Consider the following 17,708-nt stretch of genomic DNA (forward strand, 5'->3'; position numbering starts at 1 on the left):
AAAATGTGGAATTTAAGGTTTGGACAGATCAAGTAGCTGAGAACTCCAAGCCAAGCTCAAAATCAGAGTCAACATGTTGACAGTGTTGTAAGATGGGTTGGTTTGTCATTGTTTGGTGACTATATCACACTGGTTTACTCTGTGTAGTTTTTTCCAATAGACTTCTAAGGATAACATCAGTGCTAATTACACCTAATTCATAGAACCTAACCTCTCATTGCTGCAATGGTAACATCTGCACAAGAAATACATCTCTTAAATAAACCAGTGCCACACTTGGGTAATTTAAACTGAGTATATGAAAAAATTACATAAGCATTGGTTACCTTAAATAAAAAAAATGTATACCAAAAAGACTAGTAGACCCTGAGATATAGGCAGCTACAGTTATAGCCAACATTGAATATGGAACCACCCAAACATCTGCCATTAATTAGTTAGGCCTCCTATTACATTAAAGGAACAAGTATGCTCGGGAAGCAGAAGATAGTGAGGCCAAACTAGACTCTATCAAAGTCAAGACTTGCATGTGACTTTGCCTAACTGGTCATTTTGACATGCAGTCTTAACTGAAGAAGACCTCAGCTAATGTATTCATGATGAGCTCAGTTTGAAATATCTAGGTAGGTTCACTATAAAAAAAAAAAAAACAGACCAAAATCTTCATAACTGACAAAGTGCAGAGCTGCCCATTATATACTGAATCTGGTCCTAAAGTGACAGGGGCACTTTAAATAAGTTTTCAGTTATGTATAGTCACTGGTAGAAGATCATTTCACACTCTTTCCTTCCTGTTCTGGAGATGTTATCCAGTTATACCAGTACATTTTGATAATGGTTCAGTAAAGAAAAAAAATGATCTGTCTGTGGTTGCAGTCAATGGACATTGAAGTAGATGAAAACGGCACTTTGGATTTAAGCATGAACAAACACCGGAAACGGGAGAGCACATTCCCCAGTAGCAGCAGTTGCAGTAGCAGTCCCAGCATGAAATCCCCGGAACAGTCACAACGCCAAAACTGCACAAGTGCCACCAGCAGCAACATGACGTCACCCCAGTCCAGCCAGACTTCCCGACAGGATGACTGGGATGGGCCCATCGACTACACTAAGCCAAATCGCCAGCGAGAAGAAGAGCCAGAAGAAGTAGGTTGCGGAGGACATGTTCCTTCAACCCTGTCTGGTGATGCAGAGTTTCTAATTAACTTAAAAAAAGTAAAACTTAATTATAAAATCTTCCTTTAAAGTCCGAACCCGCCGGCGCCTCTTTTGCTTCATCAGAAGCCGATGATCAAGAGATGCAGGAGGAGAGCTTTGAAGACCGCAAATATCCTGGCGACGTCACACTCAGCAACTTCAAACTGAAGTTTCTTTCCAAGGACAGCAAGAAAGAATTACTGACGTAAGTAAAATTAGAAGGGACTTGGCTAAGTAAATTGTGTATGGGTCAATAGCTTAGTCTGGGAGCCAAAAACGTGAGTTCTAAGTCAACCAGTAGGCTTTTCTGAAGGTTCCAGTTATGGCCTCCCATACGTGTGTTAGGACGACCAGGTAAGTGGACAAAAGGAGTGCCCTGAGTTGCCCAGGAGGATTTTCTTTAGTAATGGTTCTCAAATACGAGATATAGCCAACGTTTATTGAAGAACAGCAAGAAGATAGGCTTTGATATATTGGCTACTGCGCAGTTATAGGATGTATGATATTGTATTTTTTGCATTTGTGGAGCACTACTCAAGGCTACAAAACGGTACACAAAAAAGTGTCCCATTTTTTAGCCTTGAGCTTCATGGTCCAGGTAAGTCAGCTCCTTTTTTCCTCAAGAAATATAAAGGGTCCCCTGTTTTGCCGAGATGTACCCCTGCATTAAAGCGTAACCTTCACCCACACATGGCTGAGAAAGACATACCGTAGGCTCAACACATGCTCACAAGATGCTTCCTGCCCTGATGTCATTGGCTGCTTACTTGTTGGGCAGCTGCTGAGCCTTTTAAAATGTCAGCCTCTGCCATGTGTAGGTGGACAGGTACACTTTAAGTCTGGCAGAAGATGGCCCTCCCGTTGAACTTACTTGAAACCGATATTTTCTCAGATATTTTGCTGCTCAACGGGATTTTCGGCCAGTACGTGATGGGGGGTGCGCAAGTCCAAAAGGGGGAGAAGCTGGAAAAAAGGCAGGAGCTCTCCTGAATGAGTAAGTTGTGCTTCAATAATTAAAGTAGAATGATGTAGCTGTTGGGAGCCATGTATCTGTACAGCAAGAGCACCATGAGAATGGGGATATTACAAAATTTGGCATGATGGGTCAACCAGTGCATTGATTAGTTTTTCACTGTAAACCAGACTAGACTTTCATGGCTTCTTTTGCTGCATAGATACATACTCTAGGAAATGTGCGGATTGTAATGTTTCATGAAAAGCGAGATAGTAATGTTTAATTGTTCATGACTTGTCTTAAAGGTTCCTGAGAACAGGTAAAGCAGCAGTTAGTTGAATTGATGAATTTACTTTATTAAATAACTTTCAGAGGCTCAAAACCCGCCTCCAGCCAAACAGTTTTTTTCTAGAACCTCACATTTTCAAAGCTCTCTGTCTCTTTCTGTTCTTTCTGAAATCTGACAGAGGAAGTGAGGAGAACTCTCCCCAGTGTGAACCCATGGCAATAAAGTACCTTCAAAAGGTTCCAAACCTTCAACACTCTAATGGAAAACATGTTCCTATTGTCCATGTGTTCCTGTCGGGGAGATTTCCCTCAATAAAACCTGGACAGGAAGTGAGGGGAAATCTTCCATAGGGTATAGAGAGCAATAAAATATTTGCAAAAGTCCTAACATTCCCTCAATCTCAACAAAATGTATTTTACCACTCCTTTCTTACTTAAGCTGGCCATAGAGGGATTTAATCTTGGACAATTCAGTAGGGACCGGCCAAGATTTAATCTATCTATGGGCGGGATGATTGTACCAAGTCGAACCATCAGTTGACTTGGGTACAACCAGCTTGTGGGATTTTTTACATGTGATTACTGCCAGGATATAGCCATTAGCAATAATCATTGTATTCTGCCAGCTGGAAAGGCTCCCTGCCGACCCAATAGTGCTGCAGGAGTGATTCCCCCAACACTGACTGTATTGATGGGGGAATCGAGCAATTTTCTTTCCTTCCAAATAAAATTGATTTATCTATGGCTTGCCTTATTTTCTGTTCCAACATTCCTCAAACACACAGGAAGTAAGGAAAATTCTTCAAAATTGGGACACAGATAGCAATAAAATGTTGACAGACCCTATTGCAATTCCGCACCCTATCCTAAACGAAAACGTTTTTGTTGGAGATGGGTTTTAAGTCTTATCTCGTATGAAATCACATGACCCCCTAATTGAATTATTTTTGCAAATTTTTAATCTGCAGCAGATTGGCAATTGACATTGATATACACATACACAGGTCACAAGTTTACAAACCTATCAGAATAGCGTTCAAATTTTCCACTCTGAGAAATATGGCTGCAATTCTTGAATGTAAAGTATAGTTATAGACCATTTGATAAAAGTTCTAGATTTGTTTGGCCCCAGACTCTTGCTCTATCCATACTTCAATGTTGTAGACTGGATTTGTTACTGTCATCTTAGAAATACAACTGTATCGTCATTCTCAAAATTAAATTCCCGCCACCCCCTCCAAACAACCGGCCCTAGATTTCAGCTTAGGTTTCTTCTGGTCTTTCCAGGACTGCGTTTTTCATTCCTTCCCCATTCAGACTGCGTGTTTTGTTGAAACTCCATTGTGTGAAATAGCGTGTTAGAAAATAGATAAGATGATTATCTGCCTGGCTAGATTTCCTGGAACAGAGCAGACTGCCGAAAACCGATGAGACTTTAATTTTAGGAGCCCAGGTAACCCTAGAACGTTTAACTCCGCAGAGAGAGTAATTTGAGTTTTTTATTCCACGGACGCCACCTGCTTCGACCTCCCTGCCAGAATAGCCTGTAGATTTTTATTTCTCGTTTTCTCAGGATCATGTTGCCTCATGTGTTATAGGTTGACAATTGTCCACAGCATTGCGCGTGGTTTTTCGTGTCGCAATTTTTGTTGCGTTTAATGTTCATTGTGACGCGTGCATCAATTGCACTGCATTGCAAAGTAACCAGGTTTTTTCAGTTGAGGCTGATTAACAAAACCATGGTGAGCAGAAAATTAGACCTGTTACCAGTAGCAGCCAATCAGCTTTATTTATTTATGTTTAAGTATCTTTTTTTTTAATCAAGTTTTATAGTACTGACATTGTACAATCAGCTTTATTTATTTATTTATGTTTAAGTATCTTTTTTTTTATCAAGTTTTATAGTACTGACATTGTACAATCAGCTTTAATTTAATTGAAAATGTAAACAGGAAGTTAAATTGGTCTCCCTGGGGTAACAAGTTTCCTTTTGTGTGCTATAAATTTGGTGCCGACGTCTAGATTTTTTTTAATATTAATACATTTTTAATCCAATATGGCCAAGGCAGCACCAAGAAAGCACATAAAAGTAGATAGAATGGCATTATATACAATATTAGTTGCGTATTGAACCAATGAATTTGCCACTCACAAGATAAAACACAGGAACTATCCATGATCTTCTTCCTTGGAAAAGAGCAGTTATACTATGGCATTTTTGGGGCCCTTGGCAGCTGGTCCTATGCCAAGCACCCTGAAATGCTAAACAATGAATGGCTCAATTCATGCTTAGCAGCCAGGGAATGGGGCATTGTAGCATGTCGGGTCAGTCTCTATCTGCAAAGATCAGACTACAGTCGCTTTTTGATTTCTGTGACTATTCAGGCCCTACCAGTAGAGTGGTTAAGCCACAGGCATAATGCTTTTTTCTTTTTAAAAATAAAAAATAATATGCTAGCCATACATGTAGGAATACAATTAATCCCAATTTCAATGTAATTTTAAGGATCAGGGCCCTCCTATCCCTCTTGTATTGAACTGTATTGTTTCTGTATTGTCTCCGTTATATTGTAAAGCGCTGAGCAAACTGTTGGCGCCATAAATCCTGTATAATAATATATAAATCCTGTATAATAATAATAAAAAGCTGAATTAAAAATAAAATTTAACAAAATATCTGCTGGGTAAGCAATGGGTTCTGATGGAATGTGGCGAAAAGTCCAGTTGCTTTCCATCAGATTACAATTTAAAATATTCTTTCTGTTAGCAATACACCCTAGCAATATATAAACTCCCTCCAGTTGGTTATTTGTTAACTGGTGCTTTTAGCCGGGCACGTCGTCCATCTCTCATGTTTCTAGTGCAAGCTTGTTGCTACAGGCGGTATCATTGACTGCAGTTTTGCTAAATGAGCCTTTCTCTCTGTGGTTCACCTACATACCTCCGGCAGAAAGGAAATTATGCAATAGGACACATGCAGATGTTTTATTTTCCCAATTGCTCTTGGTAAATGACAGCTGTGCTCAGATTAGTTGCAATACAGATACAGGTTTTAGCAAATGAGGCCTTCTAGACATGTAACCATTAACTGACACTTGCCAGGTCTGAGTGATGCATATGCTGTAGCAGGTACTAATAGCGTCTTCTCTCCCCACAGTTGCCCAACCCCAGGATGTGATGGCAGTGGGCATATCACAGGAAACTATGCCTCCCACCGCAGGTTAGTGGTTTCTCCAATGCTCTTCTCCGCTTTGGCTTGCAGGCTGTTTAGTACTATCCCGCACTCTCCTTTTTTTTTGTTTTGCTTATCCGGATTTCTATCTGTTCTCTTTCAGCCTTTCTGGTTGTCCTCTTGCTGACAAGAGTCTCAGAAATCTCATGGCTGCCCATTCTGCTGATCTCAAGTATGTTTGCACTGAGATATGTCTGCACTTGCTGCTGCTGCTGAAAGTCCCGCTGCCTCTGCCTGTCCTCTTCCCCCCTGCTCTTGCATCCTCCTGCTTCATGCCAAAATCTGCTTAGATTGACCCGATTTGATCTCGCCTGACAATTATACAATACACTCAAATGGGGAGGGTAGGAAGTATAAAAAAAATCAATCTCCATCCAAATTAGGTCACTGGTTGTAGTCAAGCAAAGGATCCCTTGACTTCAAGGAAAAAGTGCAAAATGCTAAGTTGCCATGCAACATATATTCATGGTACCGTGACAGCTGATTGAAATTTGGTCATGAAATACTTCACTGAATTAATTTTTTGCACCTAACTTCCCCTAATAACCCAACCTCAAAAGCTGCCATGTAAAAGAAAAACAGTATAGAACAGGGGTATCCAAACTTTCTAAACAAAGGGCCAGTTTATTATCCTTCAGACTTTAGAGGGGCTAGTAGGAGTAGAAAATGTCCTGGCATTGGTAACAATGCCCCATCATTGTGTCAATGGGAGGAATAGAGTCCCATCATTGGTGTCAGTGAGAGGAATAGAGTCCCATCATTGGTGTCAGTGAGAGGAATAGTACCCCATCATTGGTGTCAGTGGGAGAAATAGTGCCCCATCATTGGTGTCAGTGGGAGGAATAGTGTCCCATCATTGGTGTCAGTGGGAGGAATAGTGCCCCATCATTGGTATCAGTGGGAGGAATAGTGCCCCATCATTGGTGTCAGTGGGAGGAATAGTGCCCCATCATTGGTGTCAGTGGGAGGAATAGTGCCCCATCATTGGTGTCAGTGGGAGGAATAGTGCCCCATCATTGGTGTCAGTGGGAGGAATAGTGCCCCATCATTGGTATAAGTGGGAGGAATAGAGTCCCATCATTGGTATCAGTGGGGGGAATAGTGCCCCATCATTGGTGTCAGTGGGAGGAATAGTGCCCCATCATTGGTATCAGTGGGAGGAATAGTGCCCCATCATTGGAATCAGTGTAGGGAATAGTGCCCCATCATTGGTATCAGTGGGAGGAAAAGTGCCTCATCATTGGTATCAGTGGGAGGAATAGTGCCCCATCATTGGTGTCAGTGGGAGGAAAAGTGCCTCATCATTGGTGTCAGTGAGAGGAATAGTGCCCCATCATTGGTGTCAGTGGGAGGAAAAGTGACTCATCATTGGTATCAGTGGGAGGAATAGTGTCCCATCATTGGTATCAGTGGGAGGAATAGTGCCCCATCATTGGTATCAGTGGGAGGAATAGTGCCCCATCATTGGTATCAGTGGGAGGAATAGTGCCCCATCATTGGTGTCAGTGGGAGGAATAGTACCCCATCATTAGTATCAGTGGGAGGAATAGTGCCCCATCATTGGTATCAGTGGGAGGAATAGTGCCCCATCATTGGTATCAGTGGGAGGAATAGTGCCCCATCATTGGTATCAGTGGGAGGAATAGTGCCCCATCATTGGTATCAGTGGGAGGAATAGTGCCCCATCATTGGTGTCAGTGGGAGGAAAAGTGCCTCATCATTGGTGTCAGTGAGAGGAATAGTGCCCCATCATTGGTATCAGTGAGAGGAATAGTCCCTATCATTGGGGGTACGTGGGAAGAATAGTGCCTCAAGGGCCAGTTAAAGGCATGGAAAGGGCCATATCCCCCCCCCCCCCCCCCCGGCTGAAGTTTGGAGACCAGTGGCATAGATGAACATAAGATAAAGATGGTCATATACTGTATACATATGTAAATACATTTTTCGTGCGGAAATCGGACCTAAGAATAATCAACTGATTTTCGCTCTGTTAGTGAGGCAATGGCACCATGCGCTTTTTGTGGTTCCTCCCCATTTCATTTATTTGGCATGTTGGAAAATTCATGAAAAACAACCGATTTTCAAAATCATTGGTGGCACCACAGAATTGGTACATTTATACATATGAAGTTTGATTGTAGAATCTTAAACAACCATATAGCACAATGCCCTGCCTGATTACATACAAAAAGAATGAATTGTTACGTAGTCCTTTAAATTGGTTGTAGTGCCTATGGCCAGATTTTAGTAGGCCTAAAAAATGATGCTTCTAAAATACACTTCTCATTGAAAATTCTGAATTTCCTACCCTTACCCTCCTCTTTTACAGCATTATATTTAATCCTAAAATATACATGTGCTTTAAAGGATTATTCCACCTTTTGCAAGTTTCTAGATTATTCTTCGGGACATTATCAGGCATTTAAACCATCCTACCCATTGATGTTTTAGTACAGGACTTTGAAGTATCCACTGTGCCTAATAGTATGCCTCCCAATAACCTCTGCGTGGGGTTTTTAGCTATTGAAAGTCCAAGTACAGTTTTTTGTGACATTCAGGTTTTAAGAGAATCAGAAACTATCAAACTTTTAATTTAGCTGAATATTTGTACTCAGACCCTCAGACCTGCAGGCTCATCGCTTAACTTATAGCTGTTTCACACGCTCACTACGCATTTCAGAAGAATCCATTGTAATTTGTGGTTAGGCAGCAGCAGACAGACATCCAGTATACCATGAACATTACCCAGTGAGCACAAGGTATACTCTCACTGTCTGTACAGGTCATTACCAACATCTTCTTCGATAATGAGGATTCCGTTGTTTTCTTATTAACCTTGGCTGGAATATCTGGTTTCTCAGAAAGGTGGAATAAAGCTTTATATTTCCAAAACAAACTCTATATTGTAAAAAAAAGTGATTGAGCAGCTCAAGACTTGCCAACTCTAAGCAGATTTTGTCTGTGTTTCTTCAAGGCGAATTGCCATGCTGCTGCATGAAAACTTTTCCATAGTTAACTGCAAAAAGAAAAAAAAAGAGAATGTGAAAATGATCTGTAGTCATCACCATTGTATAGAGATGACAGGTTGTCTTAAAAATGATTGGTTCATTCATAGACCAAAAACAAACTATATCTTGATTGTCCACCATGGGCTCCATACAGTGGTGTTGTCCTAAGATTGTTAGACAGTTTTCAGGAGCTGATATGGTTCCCAGACATTTGTTCTTTATATGAACAGATATACCACTGTAAAATGTTCAATTCTTCACTGTACTTACAGTAAGAAACGTCCTGCAGATAGGTGAACTAAACTAGAGCCCTAACTTCCTTCTTTTGTTTGGTCTTCTCCAGGTGCCCCACTCCAGGATGTGACGGGTCTGGACACATCACAGGGAATTATGCATCTCATCGGAGGTATGGTCCCCTGAGACATCATTATGTTTCTTTTATATCCCGAGTCATGTTCCTACAACCACCTCCCGAAACAAGTGCCCAAAACACATGGGAGAAACCTTTTCCATGACTTTCATTATGAACCTCATCACAGTGGGATAATAAAGCAAACCCGTTCTATGCTATCTACATCAGATTGTTGGAGCCAGTATGCCTGGTTGATGTTGCTTCCTCATGTCATGTTTCAAGATTTTACATTTTGTTTGCATCTTTTGTATTGGATGAAAAAAGAAAGCAACAAAAACGGTTTGTCTTAATCTCTTCTCCTGAGTTCCCAGTTCTTGTAATATTTGGGTTCAACTACCTTATCCAGACATTACAAGATAGTTACCTACAATATTTGGATATCATAAAGAAGCCAGAAAGAAGGCCGGGCTGACTTTTTTCTTAGGGCTAAGGAGAAAGGCAGAACTGAGAAGTCTGTCAAAGAGATCCCACCTCAAATTTTGGGTGGACCTTCCCTTTTAAAGGGTGTGTGCACCCAATATGTATAAAGCCAGCCACTTGGTGTACACAGTGATAATAAATTCCTTTTATTGGCTACATGTAAAATGACACAACATCAAAAATTAAACGTGTTTCGGCTTATATAGCCTTCCGCATAGCATACCATGCTATGCAGAAGGCTGTATAAGCCGAAACATGTTGCATTTTTTGATGTGTCATTTCACATGTAGCCAATAAAAGGATTTTCTTATCAAGAGTACACCAAGTGGCTGGTTTATACATTATAGATTTAAGCTTTGGGAGATGAACGCCCCAGCCAGAGCACTGGTCTCCAGTTTCTGAATAATAAATATAGCAGTAGAACTGGGGTAAGGCTGGTCATTTTGTGTGCACCCAATGCTTTTTTATTCATTATAGAGAAGCCTGGTGGAGTGAGTCAAGCCCTTGCGTCCTGTATTTCTTGAAGACTCTGGAGATGAGATACCATAGATCCTGGCTCTGTTTCCACCCACCTTAGCAGACTAAGCATCCTCATCTTCTAAGAACCCAACAGAGAGAATGGGACCATCATAATGGCCATGACAGGTGAAGTGCCTTGGTTATCCAAGCACGAAGATCTTATCACCCTGGCCATCAAGAAAATACAGGATGCTGTCAAGTAAAATAACCTTTCTTCATCCACCAAATACTGACATATCTCGAAAACCTTGCCTTGCTACAAGTATTGCTTGCCAAACTGAAAATCTTTTTAAAATGACATTTGAATGACTTGATACCGTTCCTGGAAAGAGAATCCTTTTGCATTTGAATAGCCTTGAGTAAAGCGATTGGTTTAATTGCCCCGGGGACCCAGCAGTGTCTGACTCACTGGCCTTCATTTCCCTTAGAACCCTCCTTATAGCATCTGCCAGGCCACTCAGGTGAACAGCAGCCTGGGAATAGGATGTACGCTATCTCAGCAAACCATACGGCAATAATTACATCCTCTTCTTTCGATTTACAGCTTGTCAGGTTGTCCTCGTGCCAAGAAAAGCGGAATGAAGGTTACGCCCACGAAAGACGACAAGGACGACCCAGAACTTCTGAAGTGAGTACCTCATGGGAACGTGCTCAGGATAAAAAAAAGGCATGTCAAGCAATGAAGAATAAAGGATGCAAACAAACACAAAATATACAAATGCAATCAGTTTTTTGTATATAAAGTCAATCAGGAAAGACAGCTCAAAAGATTATATTTATTTTTTTACTAGTTATTTATATAGCACCTACAATTTCTGTAGCATTTTTACAAATTGTGCATTCACATCAGTCCCTGCCCCCAAGGAACTTATAATCTAAGGTTCCTACCTCACATGGATACATACACATACTAGGGCCAGTTTAGACAGGAGCTGATCAACCTAGCGGCTTGTCTTTGGAGTGTGGGAAGAAACCGAAGTACTGGGAAGAAACCCACACAAGAAGAACATGCAAAGTCCATGCAGGTAGTTTTGTGCCTGAGGTTCAAACCATTGCCGCTATATAACATTATTTATGCAAGTTCCAGAAAGTTCTGTTTGTCAAAAAAAAACTAATTCTACTGATTTGTATACTTGATTGGCTCACTATGTAGTAGCAGGCAGTGTACCATACAATTCCTTCCTCAGATAATAAAAAGGGGGTGGGGCTGTGTCAAAAGTTAAAGACTATCAAAACTGAACTTCAGCCAAACTGTTCTTTTTAAAGTTTAGGATAGACTTATAATAGTAAATCATTTTGTTGCATTTTTAATTTTGTCTGTCACCCCTGATGGGGATATTACACCTCACTTCCTGTCCACGTGACAGCAGGACCATAAAACAAGGTGGGTAGTTGTCACTTGGACAAGAAGATACAAAGATTCTAATGCATGTGATATCACTTTTATTCTATGATACAAGTAAGGAGAACAGGAGGGCGCAATCTGAGCGTAGTACATTACAAATCTGTTGTGGTATAAGACAACTGGCAACTCACATGTGGCAGATAAAAAACATCAACATGTTTTGATCTGCCACGTGTGAGTTGCTAATTATCTTTCTTCACAATACTTTTGTAATATACTACACTCAGATGGCGCCCTCCTGTTCTTACTTGTTCACCAGGAGATTCTTCAGTCTCCCAAGAGGTGCTGCATCAAGTGTCAGGCCACCAGAGAGTCATCCCTGACGTTCCAATTGTACCTTACGGACCTTGTCGTGATCTCATTAGCTCATTATTGAACACACACGTCACTATGATACATACTATTACACTATCACAAATGAAAATCTGACATCCTGCAGAAATGTTTATATGTGCAAATTGAATATGAGAAATATCGCTCAAAATAATTTCGCTACCTTCCTGTACTTTGTATCTTAATGGGGGATGTCACCTTATAAAAACTGCCCATGTTTTCAAGAACGATGCAGGGCGATATCAGCCGGGGATGAAAAATGAAACGCATTTAAGCGGCGGGCTCCCGTCGGCATCAAGTGACAGTCACCATGGTGAGCGCATCACGTAGAAGCGGCACATTTATGAACCCCCACAGCTGCCAATTGCCTCTGGCCCTTGGGGGCAGGAGAGCGTCCTTCTATCAATAGTCACCCCCAGCGGTGGGGCTAAGTTTTCTAGAATGGAAGTTATTCTGCGGCAGCGGCGGGATACCGTGCGGCACTCAGGAACAAGACTGAGCTATGCAGCCACCCACTGGGCAACGAGCAATTCCGAACCCATCGCCACTTTAATTATCCTTCAAGGAAGCCACCACAGATGTTAACACAAATAACTCTCGTTGCAATTACCCACACGTGACAAGCAGACACATTTTTTCAATGGAATCTTTCTTGCTCTTAAAGGAAAAAATAAAGCCTAAGTTTAAATATATATATTTTTTTAATATACAGTATATATATATAAAATAAAAATATGCACACACACAAGAGTTCATCAAAAGGTGTCTGCATATACAGTATATATATATGTGTATTAAAGTGTGGAAACATTTTGAAGACCCCTCGTGTGTGTGTGTATATATCTACAGTCATGGCCGAAATTGTTGGCACCCTTGATATTTCTCCAGGAAATCATGTATTTCTCACGAAACGTATTGCATTAACACATGTTTTGCTATACACATGTTTATTCCCTTTGTGTGTATTGGGACAAAACAAAAAAAGGGAGGAAAGAAAGCAAATTCGACATAATGTCACACAAACCTCCAAAAATGGGCTGGACAAAAGTATTGGCACCCTTTCACAACTGCGGATAAATAAGAATGTTACAAGCATGTGATGCTCCTGTAAACTCACCTGGGGCAAGTAACAGGTGTGGGCAATATAGAAATCACACCTGAAAGCAGATAAAAAGGAGAGACGTTCACTTAACCTTTGCATTGTGTGTCTGTCTGTGCCACACTAAGCATGGACAACAGAAAGAGGAGACGAGAACTGTCTGAGGACCTGAGAACCAAAATTGTGGCAAAATATCAACAATCTCAAGGTTACAAGTCCATCTCCAGAGAACTAGATTTGCCTTTGTCCACAGTGCGCAACATTATCAAGAAGTTTGCAACCCATGGCACTGTAGCTAATCTCCCTGGTCGTGGACGGATGAGGAAAATTGATGAAAGATTGCAACGCAGAATAGTCCGGATGGTGGATAAGCAGCCCCAAACATGTTCCAAAGACATTCAAGCTGTCCTGCAGGCTCAGGGAGCATCAGTGTCAGCGCGAACTATCCGTCGACATTTAAATGAAATGAAACGCTATGGCAGGAGACCCAGGAGGACCCCACTGCTGACACAGAGACATAAAAAAGCAAGACTACAGTTTGCCAAAATGTACTTGAGTAAGCCAAAAGCCTTCTGGGAAAACGTCTTGTGGACAGATGAGACCAAGATAGAGCTTTTCGGTAAAGCACATCATTCTACTGTTTACCGAAAACGGAATGAGGCCTACAAAGAACAAAACACAGTACCTACGGTAAAATATGGTGGAGGTTCAATGATGTTTTGGGGTTGTTTTGCTGCCTCTGGCACTGGGTGCCTTGACTGTGTGCAAGGCATCATGAAATCTGAGGATTACCAAAGGATTTTGGGTCGCACTGTAGGGCCCAGTGTCAGAAAGCTGGGTTTGCGTCCAAGATCCTGGGTCTTCCAGCAGGACAATGACCCCAAACATACGTCAAAAAGCACTCAGAAATGGATGGCAAAGAAGCGCTGGAGAGTTCTGAAGTGGCCAGCAATGAGCCCAGATCTAAATCCCATTGAACACCTGTGGAGAGATCTTAAAATTGCTGTTGGGAAAAGGTGTCCTTCCAATAAGAGAGACCTGGAGCTGTTTGCAAAGGAAGAGTGGTCCAAAATTCCGGGTGAGAGGTGTCAGAAGCTTATTGATGGTTATAGGAAGCGACTGATTTCAGTTATGTTTTCCAAAGGGTGTGCAACCAAATATTAAGTTAAGGGTGCCAATACTTTTGTCCAGCCCATTTTTGGGGTTTTGTGTGACATTATGTCATATTTGCTTTTCTGCCTCTGTTTTATATTTGTTCCAATACATACAAAGGGAATAAACATGTGTATAGCAAAACATGTGTTAATGCAATACCTTTTTTGTGTGAAATACTTGATTTTCAGGAAAAATATCAAGGGTGCCAACAATTTCGGCCATGACTGTATATATATATGCGTATATATGCGCGCGCACAAACACACACATAGATTTGTAATTTTGTTCAGAGCCGTGTGCCTTCCCCGTTCAGCTGCTTAGAAGATGAAGAAATAGCAGCATGCTGATGTGATCATCTTTGTGCTTCTTGCTCTTGTCTGCAAGCCTCCAGTGTAAGATTGACAGCACAGTGCTGTGCAGTAGAGGCTGACTGGCAATGTTGTCTCTCCCTGACCAAACTTAGAGATTGCTGTGAAAAGGATTATAGGAAGCTAATTTAAAGGTAGACTCAGGTACTTATACTAGCTGCATTTAAAACGGCACGTCATGATTTTTTTTCAATATTTGCTTGAGTTAAAAAGTGATTTTTTGTATATGTGCATCAGGTTCAGCTTGAAACAAGTATAATCATTCTAATTCCTTCTTCATATTAAATACACATCATTCCCTGCACACCTGCTGAAATTTTAGATCAGACAGTGGGCACGCCTGCACTGACTGCTAAAGTAAGAACTAAAGATCCAGCTGATGTATGATTCAAGAACTGGAAGTGGGAGGTGATAAATCAGCAGTGTTAAGAAATGGGGTAGACTCTCTAGAGAAAATGTAGATCTTGCAGTCTCATGTTTCAACTCTTGAAAGTTGGGTAGCGGGTCAAGTATGTGTCAGAGAGTCACTGATACCGCAAGTCCTGGCTGCACAGAAGGAGATATTCCAGTCTGGTAGTCACTGTTATACCTACTCAAGTAGATCCATTTTTTGTGACTAGAATGCCTTTTTAAGCGTATCGCAGGAAATCCTCCGAGGGTGCAACGGGCGCAGCAGACAGATGTTCAGCTCTGTGAGTTATTCCCTCAAACATGTCATAAACTTTCTAATAGCCGTGTAAATCTGATAGATTAACTGCTATAACGGTGTGACGCTCCCCCTCTCTGGAGGACCTCCTAATTTGCTTGCAAATGTATCAGTGCACAGCGCCTTTCTTGCAATGTTTTCCTGGGTTCCCGCTGATGACAATATTAGAAGGAAATTGTGCGGCACGGAGAGATGATTAAGGAAGGACTCCGCTAAACTCTACTTCACACAGCATAGCCCAGTTTAATAAAAAAAACCATGGTTAACGTTTCCCCGCTTCTACTTGCCTGGACCGTGCGGATAAATTAAAATATTTGTTCCTTGTGAGCCATCCCAGTATGGCATGGATCACTATGCAAGTGTGAACTGGACAAATATAGCAACTATGTTGCTATAATCTGGTTTTGTTCTTTTTCTGCCGTTTAATCCAACGGTGAAAGCATAGCCATAGCAGCTCATGTGTCTGCAGTGGTGCCTGTGGGTGGGAGGGGGCCCCATAGAAGAGGCTGCTGAGACAAACTCTGCAGTCCAGAAGTTATCAGGATTTCAGGGGTATCTCTTGCTTTTTATGTGTGGGACAGCACAGTGGCTAAATGGTTAGTGCTTCCACCTGGCAGTACTAGGGTCGTTGGTTTGAATCCCAGCTACAGCACCTCCTGCCTAGAGTTTGCATGTTCTTCCTGTGCCTGCGTGGGTTACCTCCGGGTACTCTGGTTTCCTCCCACACTCCAAAGACATGCTGGTAGGTTAATTGGATCCTGTCTAAAATTGGCCCTAGTATGTGTATGTATGAATGTGAGTTAGGGACCTTAGATTGTACGCCCCTTGAGGGTTAGGGACCTTAGATTGTACGCCCCTTGAGGGTTAGGGACCTTAGATTGTACTCCCCTTGAGGGTTAGGGACCTTAGATTGTACGCCCCTTGAGGGTTAGGGACTTTAGATTGTACGCCCCTTGAGGGTTAGGGACCTTAGATTGTACTCCCCTTGAGGGTTAGGGACCTTAAATTGTACTCCCCTTGAGGGTTAGGGACCTTAGATTGTACACCCCTTGAGGGTTAGGGACTGATGTGAATGTACAATATATATGTAATCAATGCGTAAATTGACGGCGTTATATAAGTATCTGTAATAAATAAATGTGTAGTGTGTACCCTGTATGCCTAATAGGGTAGATTTAGACATCCATCTAAATCTCCCTTGCCTCTGATGCCTGATCTGCGTTAGAATCACACTCCAGAAACTATTGGCAGGAGGTGAGGAAGCAATGTGATGCCTCTTCATCGCCTATTTTAAACCCATTTTTGCCAACAATTGTGCCACAACCGTGTGCATTGCACACAGTTGCAGGGCGTTTGCTGCATTTCCCCATTGACTTGCATCTGTAGTGTTTGGCGAGCTTGCTGCCCGCTGAGTGATACATGTCGGGTCAAGTTAGCTGTGCACACGACATGTAAACATCCCCGTCCACTGCCTATTGCAGCTAAGGGGGGGGGTGGTTTGTTGGGTGGCAAAAACTCGGCTCATCTGCACAACCCGCATTGAGGACTATGGTTCTGGTGACAAAAGAGAATTTTTTTAATTGTCAAAAGATTTCCTTTCACTTCCATTTGTGTCTGCAAGACAGGAAGTCAAGGTCAGGGGCGGACTGACAACTCATGGAGCCCCCGGGGAATAAGGGATCATGGGGCCCCTGTGTCCTTGCCCAAACTCATAAAAACCTATGAAAAAGGTACCAGGGGCATCTCATGGGGCCCCCTACTGACCCCGGGCCCTGCCCCGGGCAGTGCCCGAGTTTACAAATGGTCAGTCCGCCCCTGGTCAAGATGAATCTCTCCAATGGGACACAAATGACAGAAAAAAACTTGACCGTTCCCTACCCAAAAAAGAAAAAATTTGGGCTTTAGATATATCGTAATTGTTCATGTTATTAAATGCATTGCATTTATATAACACATTTCTCTGCACACAGGTGTCCAGTGCCGGGGTGTGATGGATTGGGACACATCAGTGGGAAATACGCATCTCACCGCAGTGCATCCGGCTGTCCGTTAGCTGCTCGCAGGCAGAAAGAAGGAACTCTCAACGGATCTGCCTTTTCCTGGAAGTCTCTGAAAAACGAGGGTCCCACCTGCCCAACGCCTGGTTGCGATGGATCAGGCCACGCTAACGGAAGCTTCTTAACCCACCGCAGGTAAGGAAATAACAAAAATATATTAATGGTTATAGGCTGGGCTCTACACCTTCCAGACAGGGGCAAATTATCGCCCATCTTCATCATGGGGTTTGGAGGGCCAAGTCGCCACATAGCTTCTTAGATAACATGGAAACTCAAATGGCAGCATCTTCTGCACCTTCTTAGCTCTGCTTCTGCTCATCTTGGGGTCTCTTGTTGCTGTTCCTGGTCATTATGTTCCATATTTTGTTTAGCAGTTCACCCATTGCAGAGTCGCCTTGACAAGGTAGTGTGGCCTTACATGTAATTGCAAATGTATGCATCACAAAACGTATGACTTTCAGTTTAATTAATTTGTCCTGATAAGCCAAAAAGTGTGCTGGGAATGTTGGTATTGATCTGTGTACCACCCTGCCCACATACACCATACCCCCTTT

At 42.1% G+C, this 17,708-nt stretch overlaps 1 protein-coding gene across 2 annotated transcripts in view; it reads left to right on the top strand.

Annotated features, from left to right (window-relative positions):
- Positions 1-17,708, top strand: part of MYT1 (myelin transcription factor 1) — a 78,640-nt gene that overhangs the window by 54,443 nt on the left and 6,489 nt on the right. Inside the window, exons 13-20 of one of the 2 annotated variants that reach the window (XM_089657491.1) lie at positions 877-1,146; positions 1,248-1,402; positions 2,090-2,191; positions 5,598-5,660; positions 5,776-5,844; positions 9,024-9,086; positions 10,576-10,659; positions 17,068-17,289. In XM_089657491.1, the coding sequence (XP_089513617.1) occupies positions 877-1,146; positions 1,248-1,402; positions 2,090-2,191; positions 5,598-5,660; positions 5,776-5,844; positions 9,024-9,086; positions 10,576-10,659; positions 17,068-17,289 (1,028 nt within the window). The remainder of the gene's footprint in view (positions 1-876; positions 1,147-1,247; positions 1,403-2,089; positions 2,192-5,597; positions 5,661-5,775; positions 5,845-9,023; positions 9,087-10,575; positions 10,660-17,067; positions 17,290-17,708) is intronic. The other variant, XM_089657492.1, reaches the window with a different exon arrangement.

The sequence above is a fragment of the Staurois parvus genome, unplaced genomic scaffold, assembly GCF_062004578.1.
Source record: "Staurois parvus isolate SC_StPar_1 unplaced genomic scaffold, SC_StPar_1.0 ptg001004l, whole genome shotgun sequence".
In the NCBI taxonomy this organism is placed as follows: domain Eukaryota; kingdom Metazoa; phylum Chordata; class Amphibia; order Anura; family Ranidae; genus Staurois; species Staurois parvus.